The 23,157-nt window shown below is 36.0% G+C and overlaps 1 protein-coding gene across 1 annotated transcript in view; it reads left to right on the forward strand.

Annotated features, from left to right (window-relative positions):
• Positions 1 to 23,013, forward strand: part of plcb1 (phospholipase C beta 1) — a 63,604-nt gene extending 40,591 nt beyond the window's left edge. The window contains 10 exon segments of the mRNA XM_072911930.1: positions 3,747 to 3,859; positions 3,991 to 4,141; positions 7,593 to 7,646; positions 7,719 to 7,948; positions 7,950 to 8,099; positions 12,582 to 12,658; positions 12,730 to 12,819; positions 16,617 to 16,674; positions 16,738 to 16,824; positions 19,732 to 23,013. Of these exon segments, the coding sequence (XP_072768031.1) occupies positions 3,747 to 3,859; positions 3,991 to 4,141; positions 7,593 to 7,646; positions 7,719 to 7,948; positions 7,950 to 8,099; positions 12,582 to 12,658; positions 12,730 to 12,819; positions 16,617 to 16,674; positions 16,738 to 16,824; positions 19,732 to 19,884 (1,163 nt within the window). The 3' untranslated portion in view covers positions 19,885 to 23,013.
• Positions 23,014 to 23,157: the final 144 nt, after the last annotated feature.

The following is a 23,157-nucleotide window of genomic DNA, read 5'->3' on the forward strand; positions in this document are numbered from 1 at the left end:
TATTGCTTTGCCTTAAAAAATAAAGTGGCCCCCACTAAGATGGCCGCCACATAGGCACGTTGTTTACCGAGGCTGCTACAGCCCGCTGACAATGTATTTATATTTATAGTAGGTACTAGCAGAGGTGTGGACTCGAGTCACATGACTTGGACTCGAGTCAGACTCGAGTCATGAATTTGATGACTTTGGACTCGACTTGACAAAATGTAAAGAGACTTGCAACTCGACTTAGACTTTAACATCAATGACTTGTGACTTCACTTGGACTTGAGCCTTTTGAATTGACATGACTTGACATGACTTGCTACTTTCCCCAAAACCCAAAGATGAAAAAGTTATTCGGGAGCGCTCCGTATTTTTCATTGTGTACTTGTCTATCAGCGTTGCGTGTGTCAGCTGGTGTGGTCTCAGTACAACAGCCAATCAAATTAGATCTACTTTGTTTTCATCACACAGCATTCATCCAATCAAATTGCAGGACAACCAACGAAGAAGACATGTCCAAACCACACGCCAGTGAACAAAAAATGATACCTAAAATAATTTTGTTTGGGTATAAAAATTACGAGGTGGTCAACATAAAACGGTTTGCAGTATGCAACACATGCGGTTCGAAAATTACTGATGGAGAGGCAACAACTTCCAACTTCGTCCGGCATTTGAAGTTGCACAAAGAACGGTAAGTTTTGAATGTAAGATAACGTTTATTGGCTAAGTAACGTGACTTTTATTTGCTGTGTAGTTAAATCAGTGAGGCTGTAAACTCACTGCTAACGTTATAACGTTATTGCAAACACGGGAATCTGTTGCAGTTCACTACCTTATTCATACTTTTTGTTCAGTGATTTTTTTTAAGCAGGGTTACGTTAGTCAATATGTCACACGTAACGTTAGACGGCGGTCAGCAGCACCGCGTATTTTAGCCACCTAAAAAAAGACAAAAATAGTAAAATAAAGGTCAGTTAAAATGTATACTATATTATGAATATGTGTACCGTTTTAGCTAGCTTTCTGACATACTTTTGGTTGTTTACCTCAGTGGTCCCCAACCACCGGGCCGCGGCCCGGTACTGGTCCGTGGATCGATTGGTATCGGGCCGCACAAGAATTTTTTATTTTTATTTTTTTTTTTAAATTAAATCAACATAAAAAACACAAGATACACTTACAAGTAGTGCACCAACCCAAAACAACTCTCACCCCCCTTTTGTTCTGGGCATTGAACATGAAGACTCTTCCTTCACTGTTCCGAGTGGCCATGAGAGTCTTGGCAGTGCCTGCCTCCAGTGCTCCAGTGGAGCGAGTTTTCAGCCATGGTGGCATCATACTACGCCCCCATCGTGCACAAATGACTGACAGACTCTTGGCTAATTTGGTCTTTTGCAGATGCAATGAAGCATAGGGCCCTGACATATAAAAAGTACAACTTTTTTGTTATGTTCACGTATATGTCATGTTTTTTCAATGTTAACACTTTTGTACAAATAAGTACATTTGCACTTTATTTTTCAATGTGTTTGTTCTGTAAAGGAATGAGTTAATGTTTAAAATGACTGGTTAATAGTGCTATTATAAAGTGCAATGTCAGCACAATTTTCTTTCCTGCAATTTAAAATGCACTTGTTTTAATAAATAAATACAGCGTTTGAAAAGCATACACAATCTGTGTTAATATATTAGTCTGTGGTTAAAAGGACTTGAAAGGACTCGAAACTCAAAATGCAGGACTTAGGACTTGACTTGAGACTTTCCAGTCTTGACTTTGGACTTGACTCGGGGCTTGCCTGTCTTGACTCGGGACTTGACTTGGACTTGAGGGCAAAGACTTGAGACTTACTTGTGACTTGCAAAACAATGACTTGGTCCCACCTCTGGGTACTAGCATACTTGGCTAGCCCTTTAAGAACCTGTGCTGGGTTAGCGGTAGCGTTCTCAGGCTAACGTTATGAGATTAAGTTAGCATGTACAGTTTTGTTGCTAGTTTGCTAGCAGCTATAAGCTTATTGGCTAGTCCTTTACCGTTGGTAACCCTATTTTGATGGTTTAGGAGACTTTGTATAAACCTTCGAATCATATAACTTGGCACGTGACACATGTTAACTGTTAGCATGCTAACTCTTTTTGCTAATTTTACAACGGTTTACCCCAGAGTTAAAAACTTAGTATTTCTTATATGCTAACTTTTAGCATGATAACAATAGCATGCTAACTTATTTTTTAATTTTGCAACTGTTTACCCCAGAGTCATATAACTTGGTATTTCACATATGCTAGCTGCTTGCATGTTATCATAAACATGCTAACTTTTTTTTGCTAATTTTACAACAGTTTACCCCAGAGTCAAAAACATAGTATTTCACTTGTTAACTTTTTTTGGCTAATTTTGCAAGTTTAACCCAAAGTCATATAACTTGGTACTTAGCATATGCTAACTGTTAGCATGCTACATTGTTTGCTAATTTTGCAACAGTTTACCCCAGAGGCAAATAACTTGATACTTGACATACGCTAACTGTTAGCATGGTAACATTAGCATGCTAACTTTTTTTTTTTTTTTCTAATTTTGCATCAGTTTACCCCAGAGTCAAAAACTTAGTATTTCATATATGCTAAGTTTTAGCACTTTTTTTGGCAAATTTTTCAACAGTTAACCCTAGAGTCATATAACTTGATATTTCACTTATGTTAACTGACAGCATTTTTTTTGGTAATTTTGCATGTTTACCCCAAAGTCATATAACTTGGTACTTGACAAATGCTAACTGTCAGCATGCTAACTTTTTTTTTGCTAATTTTGCAACAGTTTACCCTAGGGTCATATAACTTAGTACTTGACGTATGATAACTGTTAGCATGATAACATTAGCATGCTAACTTATTTTTTAATTTAGGAAAAGTTTACCCCAGAGTCATATCACTTGGTACTTGACATAACTGTAGCATGATAATATTAGCAGGCTAACTTTTTTTGGGGGTTAATTTTGCAACAGTTTACTTCAGAGTCGTGTAACTTGGTACTTGACGTATATTAACCGTTAGCATGCTAACTTTTTTTGTGCTAATTTTGCAACAGTTTAGCCCAGAGTTAAAAACGTAGTATTTCATAAATGCTAACTTTTAGCATGATAACATTAGCATGCTAAATTATTTTTAAATTTTGCAACTGTTTACCCCAGAGTCATATAACTTGGTATTTCACATATGCTAGCTGCATTGACATATATTAACCGTTAGCATGCTAACTTTTTTTGTGCTAATTTTGCAACAGTTTACCTCAGAGTCAAAAACTTAGTATTTCATATATGCTAAGTTTTAGTATGCCAACTTTTTTTTTGCTAATTTTGCAACAGTTTACCCTAGAGTCATATAACTAAGTACTTGACGTATGCTAACTGTTAGCATGATAACATTAGCATGCTAACTTATTTTTTTATTTTGCAACAGTTTACTTCAGAGTCGTATAACTTGGTACTTGATATATGTTAACCGTTAGCATGCTAACTTTTTTTGTGTGCTAATTTTGCAAAAGTTTACCCCAGAGTCAAAAACTTAGTATTTCATGCATGCTAACTTTTAGCATGATAACATTAGCATACTAATTTTATTTTGTCTAATTTTGCAACAGTTTACTTCAGAGTCGTATAACTAGGTACTTTACATATGCCAACTGTTAGCATGATAACATTAGCATGCTGTGAGCTAGCTGCAATATACACAAATGGAATGTTGCTTTCCTTTCTGCGTAGATGTGATCGAGGCTCTGTCCAACCCCATTCGATACGTCAACCTGCTGGAGCAGCGGTCCAAACAGTTGGCGGCTCTGACGCTGGAGGATGGCGAGGACGACGCACAGACCGAGGTCGCCAGAAAGTAGAAATATGTCGTTTTGTGCCACGATCCGATCCCTCTGATTAAATCTGGAATCATCGAACAGTCGCTAATTACCAAGAAGTCTTGGAGGAAACCTTTCTGCTTCTTTCCTGCGCTTAGGACGAAGCCGACAGCGGCGTAGAGCGCAAGAACGATCCCAAGTCGGCGTTGGTGGAGAATGGACTCAGCCCCGCCCCTGGCCCCACTGGCCACACCCCCCTTGCTGCAACGCCCAAACGCTCTGCGGCCAATCAGCAAGCAGCGAGCACAGGTAGCGCCGACACAGACTTTGTCTGCGTCTCGATCGGCACACTTGAGTACTTCAACTTAGTCTTTTGTACTGCAAAAAGTACACAGTATTCTTTAACATGGTCTTTGCTATTACTTATTTATGATTATTATTAAACTCCCGAAGGGCCCCATGTCAGGTTCAAACACTGATGACATCTATTAAACAAGACAAGAAGCAAGGAATTAAACAGAGACAGAATTAAATTTGGCTCAATTGAGGAGAGACGTCTGGACTGTACTCTTTGCACAGTCTCACCACGCTCTGGCGAAAGATTGTACGCCTCCTCTTTTATTTGGACTTCCCCTGATTACATAGCAACAGCTGTTTCTAAGGGGCGGGGGTCGTAAACAGCCATTGCCTTTGGTTACAGAACAGTTAAAAGAAAAGGTCGTAAAACACTTTAAAGAACAGGTCCCTGGAGGGGAGTCAGGCCCTGCTTCCTCTCCACTTTGTAGTTCTCGGATCAAGACAATATATTTCTGTTGATTACAATACATCAAAGAAACATAACACATTCATGTTGCTTCCCATCCTACACAGTGGAGTTTTACAAGCCTTCTTCTTGGTAGGATCAATGACAGCTTTTGTCTGCTCGCCGGGAACTCATTGAAACACAAAGTTTTGTGATAACTTAAGATACAATTATTCTGACACCCCACATACACACTCAGTATGTTTACATGCACTAAAAACTCATCTTCATCTACTAGGAACATCATGAGGTGCCATAAAATATCCTTAAACCTGAGCGTTTTTATTTTTATGAAAATTCTAGGTTTTAATAACCAGAATGAGTTGTAATAATCATGCAGCCTGTCATTATTCACCTAAATATGATTATAAATATGTCAAGTTTCTTCACAGTGTAAAGTAGAGATTATCAACAAGATAATAGTAATCATAATAATACATTTTTATTAACTCGGCTTAACTAACCCCTGAATAATTATATTCATGTATTAGTATGATGCATCTACTTATCCCCAGTAGATGCACTAATAATAAACAATAATAATAATGTGTTATTGTGATTATTATTAGTGCTTTATTATGATTACGCCCATTAGATGTACTAGAAATAATTTTAATAATAATATATTATTATGATTATTATTATTATTATTATTATTATCAGTGTATCTACTGGGTGTAATCATATGAATGCACTAATAATAATCATATTAATACATTATAATCATAATAATGTTATTAAAATTATTTCTAGTACATCTACTGGGTGTAATCATACGAATGCACTAATAATCATCATATTAATAAATCATAATCATAATAATACATTATTATAATCATTATTATTAGTGTATATACTGGGCCAAATCATAATAATCCTAATAAGTTATTATCCATCCATCCATCCATTTTCTACCGCTTATTCCCTTTTGGGGTCGCGGGGGGCACTGGAGCCTATCTCAGCTACAATCGGGCGGAAGGCGGAGTACACCCTGGACAAGTCGCCACCTCATCGCAGCTAATAAGTTATTATTATGATTATTATTAGTGCATTTATAATAATAATGTATTAATATGAATATGATTATTATTAGTGCATCTCCTGGGTGTAATCATTATAATGCACTAATAATAATCATAATAGTACATTATTATGATTATTGTTAGTGCATTTATAATAATAATATATCATTAAGATTGTCATTAGTGAACCTACTGGGCGTCATCATAATAATAATGTATTATTATGAATAATATTAGCGTATCTACTGGACGTAATCATAATAATGCGCTAATAATAACCTTAATACATTAATATTATGAATATTATTAGTGCATTTATAATAATATATTATTATGAATATGATTATTATTAGTGCAACTCCTGGGTGTAATCTTTATAATGCACTAATAATAATCATAATGGTAAATTATTATGATTATTATTAGTGCATTTATAAGAATATATCATTAAGATTGTTATTAGTGAACCTACTGGCCGTTATCATAATAATAATGTATTATTATGAATAATATTAGTGTATCTATTGGGTGTAATCATAATAATGCGTTAATAATAACCTTCATAATAAATTAATATTATTAGTGCATTTATCATAATATATTATTATGAATATGATTATTATTAGTGCATCTCCTGGGTGTAATCATTATAATGCACTAATAATAATCATAATAGTAAATTATCATGATTATCATTAGTGCATTTATAATAACAATATATCATTAAGATTATTATTAGTGAACCTACTGGGCGTTATCCTAATACTAATATAATATTATGAATAATATTAGTGTATATACTGGGTGTAATCATAATAATGTGCTAATAATGATCATAATAATAAATTAAGATAATTATAATTATTATTAAATTAATAATAATGATATATTATTATGAATATGATTATTAGTAGTGCATCTCCTGGGTGTAATCATTATAATGCACGAATAATAATCATAATAGTAAATTATCATGATTATCATTAGTGCATTTATAATAACAATATATCATTAAGATTATTATTAGTGAACCTACTGGGCGTTATCATAATACTAATATAATATTATGAATAATATTAGTGTATATACTGGGTGTAATCATAATAATGTGCTAATAATGATCATAATAATAAATTAAGATAATTATAATTATTATTAAATTAATAATAATAATATATTATTATGAATATGATTATTAGTAGTGCATCTCCTGGGTGTAATCATTATAATGCACGAATAATAATCGTAATAGTAAATTGTTATGATTATTATTAGTGCATTTATAATAATAATATATCATTAAGATTGTTATTAGTGAACCTGCTGGGCGTTATCATAATAATGTATTATTATGAATAATATTAGTGTATCTACTGGGCGTAATCATAATAATGCACTAATAATAATCATAATCATACATTAATATTATTATAAATTATTTTATGATTATAAATTAGGGGTTGGACACCAAACAGCTCGGTCAACATGATTCTCGATTTAAACCGATTCTCGCAGTGTATTATTTGGAATGACAATAATGAGACATTTTCCAAAACAGGTTAGAGGTTACAAAAGCTCATTCTGGTTGATTGGAGATGACATAAAAACATCTCTTATAAAAAAAAATGATTCGTCTTTTAAAAATATTAATAATTTTGAATTGTTATAAAAAATATATATATATCGATTTTTTTAAATCATGAATCATTTTTAACCGGAATGAATAAGAATCGCGATTCGTATGTGAATCTATTTTTTTGGTGCACCCTCACACTAAATACTGTATTGATTGCACAACATCACGTCTTGTCAGAGCGTCTTCCTGCCGGAAAATGTTGCGTGAATTGACTTGTGAGACAGCGCCCTCTGCTGGAGTCAAAGCTACTTTCTACTTTCGTGTTCCCCATGACGTTCCTTCTTCTCTCCTCGACTTCAGATGCAGCCAAGCCGGCGGCGAAGACGGAGGATTTGGTTTTGAGTGTTTTGATAGGTCAGTGCACAATCCTGCGGGGGTCCACGCTGCGTAAGGTTGTCTCACTCGCTGCTCTCCAACGCCGCACAGACGTGCCGGCGTGCTCGCTGGCCGGCCTGCAGCAGTCCAAAGTCTACCAGAAGGAGCAGAGGCGGCAGTTCAAGGAGCTGAAGGAGCTGGTGAGGAAGCACCAGAAGAAGATCTCGGAGCTGCTGAGGGACGTCAACACCAAGTACAAGAAGACGTCCCGGCAGCGCAGCAAGAGCAGGTCGGTCACGCCCTCTTCCGCTCCTCACTTATCTTAACCAGGTCTCAGCACTTTGCTTTGTTGGCCACAGGGCGGCGGCGTCCGAGGGCGAGCGCGACGAGCGCCTGCAGACGCTGAGAGGGGAGCAGCAGCAGCAGCTGGTGGCGCTGAGGCAGGAACAGTACTACAGCCAGAAGTACCTGCAGAGGGAGCACATCAAGACGGTGACGCCATGTTTCTGCTCGCATTTGTTGCCACTTGATTGAGGAGCTCTGTGGTGAACTGTCTAGGGCCCATACTTGCCAGCCTTGAGACCTCCGAATTCGGGAGATGGGGTGGGGTGGGGGGGTGGGTTGGTGGTAGCGGGGGGTGTATATTGTATTGTCCCGCAGGAGTTAGTGCTCCAAGGGGTTCTGGGTATTTGTTCTGTTGTGTTTATGTTGTGTTACGGTGCGGGTGTTTTCCCGAAATGTGTTTGTCATTCTTGTTTGGTGTGGGTTCTCAGTGTGGCGCATATTTGTAACAGTGTTAAAGGGGAACATTATCACAATTTCAGAAGGGTTAAAACCATTAAAAATCAGTTCCCAGTGGCTTATTATATTTTTCGATGTTTTTTTCAAAATTTTACCCATCACGCAATATCCCTAAAAAAAGCTTCAAAGTGCCCGATTTGATATAGTGATGCCAATACAAACAAACATGGCGGAAAGAACAGCAAGCTATAGCGACATTAGCTCGGATTCAAACTCGGATTTCAGCGGCTTAAGCGATTCAACAGATTACGCATGTATTGAAACGGATGGTTGTAGTGTGGAGGCAGGTAGCGAAAACGAAATTGAAGAAGAAACTGAAGCTATTGAGCCATATCGGTTTGAACCGTATGCAAGCGAAACCGACGAAAACGACACGACAGCCAGCAACACGGGAGAAAGCGAGGACCAATTCGGCGATCGCCTTCTAACCAACGATTGGTATGTGTTTGTTTGGCATTAAAGGAAACTAACAACTATGAACTAGGTTTACAGCATATGAAATACATTTGGCAATAACATGCACTTTGAGAGTGCAGACAGCCCAGTTTTCATCAATTAATATATTCTGTAGACATACCCTCATCCGCGCTCTTTTCCTGAAAGCTGATCTGTCCAGTTTTGGAGTTGATGCCAGCAGGCCAGGGAAGCTAGGGTCGATAGCTCGCTCGTCTGCGAGAACAAACTGCCGCCATTGCTTGCCGTGCTACCGAGGTCCTTTGTCCCTGAATTGCTCACACACTCCGGCAGATTCAATGGGGGTCTGGCGGCAGATTTCTTTGACTTTATCGTTGGAAATGCATCTGCTTTGAGTGTCGCAGGATATCCACACATTCTTGCCATCTCTGTCGTAGCATAGCTTTCGTCGGTAAAGTGTGCGGAACAAACGTCCAATTTCTTGCCACTTTCGCATCTTTGGGCCACTGGTGCAACTTGAATCCGTCCCTGTTCGTGTTGTTACACCCTCCGACAACACACCGACGAGGCATGATGTCTCCAAGGTACGGAAAACGGAAAATAACAGAGCTGATTTGACTCAGTGTTTGAGAAAATGGCGGATTGTTTCCTGATGTGACGTCATCGCTCCGAGAGCGAATATTAGAAAGGCGTTTAATTCGCCAAAATTCACCCATTTAGAGTTCGGAAATCGGTTAAAAATATATATGGTCTTTTTTCTGCAACATCAAGGTATATATTGACGCTTACATAGGTCTGGTGATAATGTTCCCCTTTAAAGTTGTTTATACGGCCACCCTCAGTGTGACCTGTATGGCTGTTGACCAAGTATGCATTGCATTCATTCACTTGCGTGTGTGTAAAAGCCGCATATATTATGTGACTGGGCCGGCACGCTGTTTATATGGAGGAAAAGCGGACGTGACGACAGGTTGTAGGGCGGTGTTTTTCAACCTTTTTTGAGCCACGGCACATTTTTTTCATTAAAACAAATACGGAGGCCAATTAGGTGAAGTTGCATAATTTCCCACGGCACACCAGACAATATCTCATGGCACAAGTGTGCCGCGGCACAGTGGTTGAAAAACATTGTTGTAGAGGACGCTAAAGGCAGTGCCTTTAAGGCACATTTTTTTCATTAAAAAAAATACGGAGGCACACCACCAGCGGAAAAGGCTAAAAAATGAAACTCCACCAGGTTGTCATGCCTTATTTTGAGTGTGTTGTTGTTTCCTGTGTATAGTGCTTTAGTTTCTGTCTTACGCTGTTAATTTGGTGACCCTTCCTGTTTGAGTCCTATTGCTTGCACCTGCTTTGTTTTCGCAATCAAGACTATTTAAGTTGTGCATACACTATCCTTCTTTGTGGGGACATTGTTGATTGTCATGTCGTTTACGGATGTACTTTGTGGACACCGTCGCCCTGCTCCACACGCTGTAAGTTTTTGCTGTCGTCCAGCATTCTGTTTTTGTTTACTTTGTGACCAGTTCAGTTTTACTTTTGTTTTGCATAGCCATGCTTCAGTGCCTTTTCCTAGCGGGACTTGCCTTTTGTTCATTTTTGGTTTAAGCGTCACATACCCCAAAAGGGACAAGCGGTAGAAAATGGATGGATGGATACCTTTTACATGCCAAAAAAGGTTGAAAAACACTGCACTAGACAACGGCACATTATTATAATTATTGATTTGCAAAAAATATTTGGCCCTGCGATGAAGTGGCGACTTGTCCAGGGTGTACCCCACCTTCCGCCCGAATGCATGCTCCAGCACCCCCCGCTACCCCAAAAAGGGACAAGCGGTAGAAAATGGATGGATTTTTTTGGACCAATTAGGTGAAGTTGCATAATTTCCCACGGCACACCAGACAATATCTCATGGCACAAGTGTGCCGCGGCACAGTGGTTGAAAAACATTGTTGTAGAGGACGCTAAAGGCAGTGCCTTTAAGGCACGCCCTCAATACTGTTGTCCGGGTGGAAATCGGGAGAAATTGGGGAGGAATGGTTGCCCCGGGAGATTTTCGGGAGAGGCGCTGAAATTCGAGAATCTCCCGGGAAAATCGGGAGGGTTGGCAAGTATGACTTTAGATATATCTGCTGCCATAAAGTTTTCCATTTTTTGTATGTTTTTTAAAAGCCAAAACCCAAAATATGCAACATTTTCCCCAGAAGATTTTTCAAAATGGAATATTTGATGTGAAGTAATTGAATCCTTAAATAGCTCAATAATGCATAACAACATTGTGTTTTATTTTTTTTAACAATGACAGTTTGAAAAAGAAAAAAAATCACACTAAAGGTCCCAGGGACCCAAAAGGGTCTCAGTCATTAAAGTGTTAAAAATAAGTCATATATATATATTTTTTTTTTTACTTTCAACGCTTAAATATCTATAGATGAACTTTAGATCTATCCGTTGCCATATGTTTTAAAAAATGTTATGTTTTATGCTTCAAAGAAAAACACAAAATATGCAAAAACGTTCCCCAAAAGATTATTCAAAATGGAATATTTGATGTGAAGTAATTAAAGCCTTAAAAGGGCCAATATTTCATAACAACATTGCGTTTGATTTATTATTAATTTTTGAAAAAGACAGTTTGAAAGGGGGAAAAAAATCACACTGAAGGTCTCAGGGATCCAAAAGGGTCTCAGTCATTAAAGTGTAAAAAAAAATGTCATAGATTTTGTTTTCTTCACTTTCAACACCTAAATATCTATAGATCCACTTTTACAAGTTGTTTCATATTTTGTATAGTTTGTGCCTTTTTTTTTTTTTTCAAAGAAAACCTATTTTGTTTTTAAAGTTAAAACACAAAATATTCAAAATTTCCCCCAAAATATTTTTCAAAATGGAATATTTGATGTGGAGTAATTGAAGCCTTAAATAGCTCAATAATGCATAACAATATATATATATTTTTTTTGTTTTTTGTTTGTTTGTTTTTTTTTTTACTTTCAACCCTTAAATATCTATAGATGAACTTTAGATCTATTTGTTGCCATAAGTTTTTTATTTTTTTTATGTTTTATGCTTCAAAGAAAAACACAAAATATGCAAAAACGTTCCCCAAAAGATTATTCAAAATGGAATATTTGATGTGAAGTAATTGAATCCTTAAATAGCTCAATAATGCATAACAACATTTTGTTTTATTTTTTTTAACAATGACAGTTTGAAAAAGAAAAAAAATCACACTAAAGGTCCCAGGGACCCAAAAGAGTCTCAGTCATTAAAGTGTTAAAAATAAGTCTTTTTTTTTTTTTTTTTTTTTTTTGCTTTCAAAGCTTAAATATCTATAGAGAAGCTGACATTGCAACAGCAGAGTTACAAAATGATGGACAGTTCGCACAACATCAACAATTATTTGAGTCTATTTCACGGTTTTTAGTTTTTAATCTTTGCACGTTTTTTTAAACTGTCTATTTTATCTGTTGACTAGAGAGTCAGTCAACAAAATATTTTCAAATGACAAACGAAATATTCTGTTATCTCTTCTATTCACTTTAGCCTACAAAACTAAACAATTGTCGCCGATTTATTCATTGTTTTAAATCAAAATGAGAAAGTCGGGATTGATGGCTCACTTTTGCAGCAGGCAGCGTCTCAAAGCGCTGTTTGAAGCCTGATACTGATAAAGCACGCTCCCACTTCACTGATGTGTTGTTTGAAAAAAGTCAACTTTTCACTTTCAAAGGACAACATTTGTGTGTTTGCCAGCTGACGGAGCGACTGAGCTCTCTGGCCGAGGAGAACCACGGCACGCAGATGAAGAAACTCAAAGACATCTGCTGCAAGTAAGTCAAACATCTGTCAAGGTGACCGTCCTTTGTTGTCTCGCTGTGACCACGACCACCATGCGACTCAGGGAGAAGAAGGAGCTGAAGAGGCAGATGGATCGAAGGAGAACGGAGAAGATCAACTTGGCCAAGACCAAGGAGAAACATCTGGCTGAAGAGTAAGATGCTGCTCAAGTACCAAGTCGTATGACTATGATGCGTACACATGCAAAAATTAGGGTCGCTAAAAAAGTTAGCATGTGTCAAGTACCAAGTCTTATAACTATGATGCGTACGCATGTAAAATTAGCTAAACACGTTAGCATGTGTCAAGTACCAAGTCGTATGGCTATGATGTGTACACATGCAAAAATTAGCTGAAAACGTTAGCATGTGTCAAATACCAAGTTATATGATTATGAAGGGTACGCATGTAAAATTAACTAAAAAGGTTAGCATGTGTCAAGTACCAAGTTATATGATTATGAAGCGTACGCATGTAAAATTAACTAAAAACGTTAGCATGTGTCAAGTACCAAGTTATACGATTATGAAGCGTACGCATGTAAAATTAACTAAAAACGTTAGCATGTGTCAAGTACCAAGTTATACGATTATGAAGCGTACGCATGTAAAATTAACTAAAAACGTTAGCATGTGTCAAGTACCAAGTCGTATGACTATGATGTTTACACATTAGAGATGCGCGGTTTGCGGACACAACCGCGGAGTCCGCGGATTATCCGCGGATCGGGCGGATGAAATTAAAAAAACTAAGATTTTATCCGCTCGCGGGTCGGGTCGGGCGGATTAATTTTTTTTTTTTTTTTTTTTTTTTGCGGGTGGCAGTTAAACCAATTCGGAAATATATATACATAGTTAAATGTTGTTACCCACATACGAAAAACGAGCAGGCACCTGCTGCATATGCCACAACAGAAGAAAAAAAAAGAAAAGAGATGGACACTTTTACGGAGCGGAGAATTAAGGGACGCCTCGCCGGGGTCCGGGACCGAGGCCCCTTCCCCCAAGAGGGCCCCACCGGGAGCCGTAGCTGAGGCGATCCGCGAGAAGGGCCCGACGCACGTCCAGGGTCACTACCGCGCCCACCGCACCGACACCCCGCCTCGTCCGCTTTCGCCGCGGCCGGCGTCACGCGCAGCAGGTAAGCAGCTTACCTGCCCGCCACCCCCGTGGCCGGGGGCTCGTAACATGGGTCACTCCGCGCGTAGTGCGCTCATGAAAGGGGTGGGGCTCACCCTGGTTGATATAGAGAGCAGGACGGTGGCCATGGAAGTTGGAACCCGCTAAGGAGTGTGTAACAACCCACCTGCCGAATCAACTAGCCCTGAAAATGGATGGCGCTGGAGCGTGGGCCCATATCTGGCCGTCGCCGGCAGCGAGACGCGCTTGGAGGTGCGCTCAGCGCGGCTCCCATATGATTGCGCACTGGTGTGCGTCTGGGTCGTGACAGCGTGGCACGCGAATGTCTGTGCATTGGATCAGTCTCCTTTCTTTAACAGGCAAAAGCTTTATAACCTCACCATACCTGCCAACTTTTAAATCAGAAAAACCTAGTAGCCAGGGTCCAAGGGCCGCAGGCCCCGGTAGGTCCAGGACAAAGTCCTGGTGGAGGGTTCAGGGCTTCGCCCCCCGACGCAAAATGACTATTAGCATTCAGACAGGTTAAAATGTTGCTAAAACCATCACTTTTCTATCAGTCACAGTGACTTTTCAAAATAAAAATATTACAGCAAAAATCATATGGGTTGATTGACATGTTTATTCTGTAAGCTAACTTCAATAGTTTGAAATTATTTTGACAGTTAATGCCAGTTATCCTGTCAACCTTTCACAAGACTTCAATTTGTTAATTGAAAGTATAAATAGTATAAACACTTTTTACAGTATGTCGTGCTGTGAAATACAGCCGACAGGATTGCGCATGCATGGTGCAGGAGAACAAAGGACTTCTTTCATTTAAGGTTTGTGTTAAACCATCAAACTCATTCGTTAAAAGGACTCTATAGTAATATAAAGCGAATTTTTCTGGACATTATCATGCAAGAAAAGTTTATTTTTGGGATCGCGATCACCGCGTAATGATTTTTAAAGGTTGCATTACATTATTAACTGTCCCATGTGATCAGCCAGTGCGATTGGAAGTCCATGCTCAATTATTGCCTCCGTAAATAAAACTTCGGCATTTATCACATCCAAAGAATCTGTTTGGGCGACGAAAAACGTTGAAAGTTTTCCACTTGTATCGCTAGCAACGGCATTAGACTTGTGTTTTTTTGTCCCAACGTGGTCTGTTACATCGCTAATTCCTCCGTGTCCGATCGAAAAATCTTGTCTGCACAAGGTGCAATTCGCGTAGTTTTCACCCTTTTTTTAATTTTTTTATTAATATTAGATATATAACAACGGGCGGATGGTGGGCGGGTGCAGTTCTGATCAAACGTTACATCGGGTGGATGGCGGATGGTTGACGACTTTCTGACGCGGTTGCGGATGGAATAATTGCCTATCCGCGCATCTCTAGTACACATGCAAAAATTAGCTAAAAAAGTTAGCATGTGTCAAGTAGCAAGTTATATGACTATGAAGTGTACGCATGTAAAATTTGCTATAAAAAAGTTAGCATGTGTCAAGTACCAAGTCGTATGACTATGAAGTGTACGCATGTAAAATTTGCTTTAAAAAAAAGTTAGCATGTGTCAAGTACCAAGTCATATGACTATGAAGCATACGCATGTAAAATTTGCTAAAAAAAAAAAGTTAGCATGTGTCAAGTACCAAGTCGTATGACTATGATGCATACACATGCAAAAATTAGCTAAAAAAGTTAGCATGTGTCAAGTAGGCTACCAAGTCTTATAACTATGATGCGTACGCATGTAAAATTAGCTAAACACGTTAGCATGTGTCAAGTACCAAGTTATATGACTATGAAGCGTACGCATGTAAAATTAGCTAAAAAAGTTAGCATGGGTCAAATACCAAGTTATATGATTATGAAGAGTATGCATGTAAAATTAACTAAACAAGTTAGCATGTGTCAAGTACCAAGTTATACGATTATGAAGCGTACGCACGTAAAATTAACTAAAAAAGTTAGCATGTGTCAAGTACCAAGTTAAATGACTATGAAGCGTACGCATGTAAAATTAACTAAAAAAGTTAGCATGTGTCAAGTACCAAGTTAAATGACTATGAAGCATACACATGTAAAATTAACTAAAAGCGTTAGCATGTGTCAAGTAGCAAGTTATATGATTATGAAGTGTTCGCATGTAAAATTAGCTAAAAAGTTAGCATGTGTCAAGTACCAAGTCGTATGACTATGAAGCGTACGCATGTAAAATTTGCACAAAAAAAAAGTTAGCCTGTGTCAAGTACCAAGACATATGACTATAATGCGTACACATGCAAAAATTAGTTAAAAAAGTTAGCATGTGTCAAGTACCAAGTTTTATGACTATGAAGCATGCGCATGTAAAATTAGCTAAACACGTTAGCATGTGTCAAGTACCAAGTCGTATGAGTCTAAGGTGTCCGGTTGCAAAATTGGCTTAAACAATTAGCATGTTAATGTCAGTATGCTAATATTAGCGAGCTAACCGTTTGCATGTGTGAAGTAGCAAGTTAAATTACTCTGAGGTGTTTGGCTAAAAAAGTTAGCATGCTAGAACATTAATGTAAGCATGCTAACAGTTAGCATTTGTCGAGCGCCAAGTCATATGAGTCTGGCGAAGAAAGTGAGCGTGCTAATGTCAGTCATCCTGCCTTGAGGCTGAGCCAATCAGTGGCCACCATGCTGAACAGCGCCGTGTGATTGGCTTAAACAGTTAGCATGCTAATGTTAGCATGTTAACGGCTTGCATGTGTCAAGTTATGTTTATTATTCTGCAGCTTGGAAAATATTAGATTTGTAAAGAGTGTAGTGGTTTCTCCTTGTCTTTGACCTGCCCAGAGAGAAGATGGAGATCAACAAGTCGTACGTCAATGAAGTGGTGCACAACATCAAGAGGGTGAGTCCACATCACCACTTCACCACCTTCTCTGTGACCTCACCAAGTCGTCTTCTTCTCCAGTTGGAGGAGACTCAGGCCAAGCGTCACGATCACATGGTGGAGCAACACAACCTTCTCATGCAGGAGATACAGGAGCACAGACCAAAGGTGACACACACACACACACACACACACACACACACACACACACACACACACACACACACACACACTGCAAGTATTCTGGTAAAGTTGCATCTTTTTCTGATAATGAGTCTTCTCTTAACTCTTGTATATTTTGTAAAAAAAAAAAATCTGGTCAAATTCTAATTCTTTTTCATTAAAATTCCATGTTTTTTTCATAAAAAAATTGTTTCTTGCAGAAGTAAAACTTTTTGTCCAGTAAAATTGCAAACGTATTCTGTTAAAACTGCAAGTACTCTCTGGTAGAGTTGTATCTTTGTTCTGCTGACGTTGCGATATTTTCTTGTGAAATTATGACTTTTTAAAATCTGAAATTAAAATGTTGTTTCTTGTATGATTTTTCAACATTTTTCTCTGAAAATTCTGACTTTTTCTCTTATGATTTTGTTCTCATAAAATGACAAACTTCACCTGGTCAAATTGCAATCGTTTCTGGTCAAATTATGATTTTTGCTCTTTTTCATTTCCATATTTTTTGTCATAATTTTTTTTTTTTAATTTACCGCAGAAGTAAAACTTCTGTCTTGTAGAATTGCAAATTCATTCTTTTAAAACTGCAAGTAATTTCTGGTAATGTTGCGTCTTTTTTCATATTGAGGCTTTTCTTAACTTTTGTAAATGCTGACATTGCAATGTTTTCTGGTCAAATTCATATTATTTTTCATAAACATTTTTTTTTAAATCTCGCAGAAATAAAACTTTTGTCCAGTAAAATTGCAAATTTATTCTGTATCTTTTTTCAGATGAATCTTTTAATAATTCTTGTAAATGTTGAAATGTTTTCTCATCTTCTGACTTTGTTCTGCTGACATTGCAATATTTTCTTGTGAAATTATGACTTTTTAAAATCTGAAATTAAAATTGTTTTTTTGTATAATATTTAAAAATGTTCTTAGAAAATTCTGACTTTTCCTCGTATTACAATTTTATTCTCATAAAATGATAACTTTAATCTGGTCAAATTGCAATCGTTTCTGGTCAAATTCTGATTATTTTTCATTAAAATTCCATATTTCATCATTAAAAAAAAAATGTTAATCTTGCAGAAATAAAACTTTTGTTTTGTAAATTTGCTCATTTATTCTGTTAAAACTAAGTAATTTCTCATGAAGTTGCTTTTTTTTCAGATTAAGCTTTTAATAATTCTTGTAAATGTTGAACTTTTTTATCATCTTCTGACTTTGTTCTGCTGACATTGCAATATTTTCTTGTCGAATTATGACTTTTTAAAATATAAAATTAAAACTTTGTTTCTTGTATAATTTCAACATTTTTCTCAGAAAACTCTGACTTTTCCTCGTATTACAATTTTATTCTCATAAAATGATAAACTTCATCTGGTCAAATTGCAATCGTTTCTGGTCAAATTCTGATTATTTTCCATAAAAATTCCGTATTTTATCGTTAAAAAAAAAGTTTAATCTTGCAGAAATAAAACTTTTGTTTCCTAAAATTGCAAATTTATTCTGTTAAAACTAAGTAGTTTCTCACAAAATTGCAGGTTTTTTTTCAGATTAAGTTTTTAATAATTCTTGTAAATGTTGAACTTTTTTCTCATCTTCTGACTTTGTTCTGCTGACATTGCAATATTTTCTTGTCAAATTATGACTTTTTAAAATCTAAAATTAAAACTTTGTTTCTTGTATAATTTCAACACTTTTCTCTGAAAATTCTGACTTTTCCTCGTATTACGATTTTATTCTCATAAAATGACAAACTTCCCCTGGTCAAATTGCAATCGTTTCTGGTCAAATTCTGATTATTTTTCATAAAAATTCCGTATTTCATCGTTAAAAAAAAAAAGTTTAATCTTGCAGAAATAAAACTTTTGTTTCGTAAAATTGCAAATGTATTCTGTTAAAACTAAGTAATTTCTCAAAAAGTTGCGTTTTTTTTTCAGATTAAGTTTTTAATAATTCTTGTAAATGTTGAACTTTTTTCTCATATTCTGACTTTGTTCTGCTGACGTTGCAATATTTTCTTGTCAAATTATGACTTTTTAAAATCTAAAATTAAAACTTTGTTTCTTGTATAATTTCAACATTTTTCTCTGAAAATTCCGACTTTTCCTCGTATTACGATTTTATTCTCATAAAATGACAAACTTCATCTGGTCAAATTGCAATCGTTTCTGGTCAAATTCTGATTATTTTTCATAAAAATTCCGTATTTCATCGTTAAAAAAAAAAAGTTTAATCTTGCAGAAATAAAACTTTTGTTTCGTAAAATTGCAAATTTATTCTGTTAAAACTAAGTAATTTCTCACAAAATTGCGTTTTTTTTTCAGATTAGGTTTTTAATAATTTTTGTAAATGTTGAATTTTTTTCTCATATTCTGACTTTGTTCTGCTGACATTGCAATATTTTATTCTCAAATTATGACTTTTTAAAATATAAAATTAAAAACTTTGTTTCTTGTATAATTTCAACATTTTTCTCAGAAAACTCTGACTTTTCCTCGTATTCCGATTTTATTCTCATAAAATGACAAAAGTCCCAAAAAATCGGGTATTTATTACAATTTTACAAGATTATATAAGTAAAATGTTTATTTGCAGAAGTAAATCTGGTAAATTTTTATATTTTTGTCATATTAAGGCTTTACGATGGTTTCTTCTTCTTTTTTTTAAACGTTTAACTTTTTACTTTGTTCTTGAAACACTGCAATATTTTCATGTAAAATTATTACTTTTTTCTTTCCTAAAATTCTCCAATAAAAAGGAAATATGGAAAAAGTTTTATTTTGGTGAAGTGCGAGGATGCAGACAATGTCATCAGTCAAAGTACGTTTGTTTACCAATTGGAATATTTCCCACCAAGTAATCTGATTACTCCCGCGAGTAATCGAGTTCATCGTCTTCCCGCTTGCAGCTGCAGGCCGCCATCGAGGCCGAGTTCGAGGAGAAGTTCCAGCGTTTGCCGGGCGAGATCGAAGACTTCCTGCGGGACGGGAGGTCGGAGGCCAGAAGTGGGAGCAAGTCTCGGCCGTCGACCCCGACCGACGCCTTGTCCGAGGACGACTGAGGAAGGAAGCGCTGCGACAGGAAGTTAAACAGGAAGTAGACACAGCAACAGGAAGTAGACACTGCAACGGGAAGTTACGCAGGAAGTAAACACTGAAACAGGAAGTTACACCGGAAGTAGTGACTGCAACAGGAAGTAGACGCTGCCACTGATGAGTCGAGACTGTTATGGATGAAGAACGGAACGCGTTAGGTTTTTATCAAGCATGCACTCTGACGTACCGCAACATTTATTACGTTCATTCGCTCGTTTGACTTCTAATCTAACCATTCTCATGTAGCATGCTAGCCAACGTTAGCTGCTGATATTAGCCCGTTTTTGTTGTCTTATTACTAGAATTTTCTTGCATATTGAACTTTTCAGCCTTCCTACTTCCAAACAATATTTCATTTTCTCTTCACTAAAAGCCTACAAAATGGACCTTTGACATGGAGGGTCAAATGGGACAAAATTAAATAAATAAATCAGTCTTTAAACGATTAAATGTGCCATTAATTAACTATTAGTGGAATTAAATACATGAATGTGTCATTCATTTATTTAGTGTAAAAGTACATTTCATTATTTCAATAATTGAATTTATTTAAATTATTCCATATTTAATTAATTCAATATGAATTAGTTAAATACTTTTTTTAATTTAATTATATTTTTCCTGTTTTCATTGTTTTACAGGTTAATTATTTATTTCATGATTTAATGGTGTATTTAATTGTTTGATAAAGGTGTGTGTCAGTGGGCGGGTCCTAACGCCTGATTGGTTACCCTGCACTTCCACTTGTGACCAGAGGAGGAGCGCCGGTCGATATCTTGGTGGGGAAGTTCGGAAATAACTCCCGACGACTGTAATAAATGTTTAACCCAGTTAAATGTTATCGTCTAAATCTAAATGTTAAATATAAATCAAAATGTTAATATAAATCAAAATGTTAAATATTAAATATAAATGTTTACTTAATATAAACGTTCAACATTAATTTCAACATTAAATGTAAATGTTATATCTAAATCAAAAGGTGAAATTTTAAATCCAGTTCAAGAATAAATAATTAGCTACATTTTATCATCTAAATCTAAATGTTATATTTAAATCTAACTGTTACATTTCAAATCTAAAATGTTAACTTAATATAAACGTTCAGCACTAAATCTAATCGAAATGTAACATTTTAAAACAGGTTAAATGATCAATAATTAAATGATTGAATAAAAATAAATATTGAAGAAAACATTCATGAAGCGCTGACATAAAGGCTCATGAAATGATTAAATAAAAAAAATGAAATAATAAAATCAATAATTAATAATAGTATTAAATGTAATTTTCAATGAATTACATTTTGAACACAATTATGCATTTAATTCCAATTATGATTAATTGACGACACATTTAAGTAATTATCAGAAAATGTTATATCTAAATCGAAATGTACAATTTTAAATCCAGTTAAAGGATCAATAATTACATGATTACATCAAAAAATGTAAATAAAGAATACATTTATGACATAAATGTTAGTGAAATAATTTAACATTTATAATTAATGAAATAATTAAATCAATGATTAATAAAAGTGTTAAATCATTTATGTACTTCCATCCATCCATTTTCTACCGCTTATTCCCTTCGGGGTCGCGGGGGCGCTGTAGCCTATCTCAGCTACAATCGGGCGGAAGGCGGGGTACACCCTGGACAAGTCGCCACCTCATCGCAGGGCCAACACAGATAGACAGACACCATGAAATACATTTTGGACACATTTATGCATTTAATTCCAATTATGATTAATTAACGACACATTTAAGTAATTATCCAAATGATATATCTAAATCAAAATGTACAATTTTAAATCCAGTTAAAGGATCAATAATTACATGATTAAATAAAATAAAAAAATAATAAAGAATACATTTATGACATAAATGTTAATGAAATAATTAAATATTTATAATTAATGAAATAATTAAATCAATAATAAATGTAATAATTAATTGGATGTACTTTTCCATGAAATACATTTTGGACACATTTATGCATTTAATTACAGTTATGATTAATTAGCGACACATTTAAGTAATTATCCAAATGTTATACCTAAATCAAAATTTACAATTTTAAATCCAGTTAAAGGATCAATAATTACATGATTAAATAAAACAAATTTAAATAAAGAATAAATTTATGACATAAATGTTAATGAAATAATTTCATATTTATAATTAATAAAATAATTTAATCAATAATAAATGTAATAATTAAATGTAATTTTCCATGAAATACATTTCGGACACATTTATGCATTTAATTACATTTATGATTAATTACCGACGCATTAAAGTCTTTATTGAAAGCTGTATTTAATTTTGTTCCATGAGAGGATCCATACTTGGAGCACGGTTGCTATGGAGAACTCATTCTTGCCTCTTCGTTAACGATCATTTCATCAAGAGAGTTCTAGGTTGGGAATCACTGCCGACAGTTTAAAGAGGTCCTACCCTACATGGACAAGAGGAGAAGAACGCAGATTTCCCCTTCTTTAAACGTGGCTTTTTAACGACTTCCCTAATGCATGGAGTGACTTTAACGATGCACTTTTATGTGGTTTTCTTTACTTTCCAACCAGGTTTTTCCAAATAATGGTTCTTTTGACTGTTAGCCTCACGATTAAACGTGGTTTTGACTTCCAAAAAACTGCTGTCGGGACTTCCAAACAAACGACGGGAGTGGTCTCACTGGTAGCAGCCGGAAAGGGTCTCTCTCTCTCTCTGCATGGTGTGTTTTGCGCAAAGCAGTTGTTCCACTTTTTTTGTAAGGAAAATAAGTCTTTGTATGTCGTGACCTGAGCTGCGTTCAGCGAGCAAGTTTTGCAGGGAACTTTTTCAATCCAGCTGACGTGTTTTGAAGCTGTGGGGACATATTCACCGCTCACGTCATTGAAAAGACCCGTTGTCCACTGCACTGAGCATGCTTTTGTTCTGTGGAAGACCACTCACAGCACTATTAAAATGTTTGGATTGGGAAAAGAAAAAAAGGGTTTGCATATTCCTTTGATTTCATGTTGTGGAATTATCATTTTTAATTAGACATTTTTTGTAAATTTCAGTCAATCAATAGTATTTATATAGCCCTTAATCACTAATGTCTCAAAGGGCCTCACCAACTCACGACATCTACTGATCTAAATGTTGAATCTAAATCTAAATGCCATCCATCCATTTTCTACAGCTTGTCCCTTTTTTGGGGGGTCGTGGGGGTGCTGGAGCCTATCTCAG

Source organism: Nerophis lumbriciformis, linkage group LG02 (assembly GCF_033978685.3).
Source record: "Nerophis lumbriciformis linkage group LG02, RoL_Nlum_v2.1, whole genome shotgun sequence".
NCBI classification, from domain to species: Eukaryota; Metazoa; Chordata; class Actinopteri; order Syngnathiformes; family Syngnathidae; genus Nerophis; species Nerophis lumbriciformis.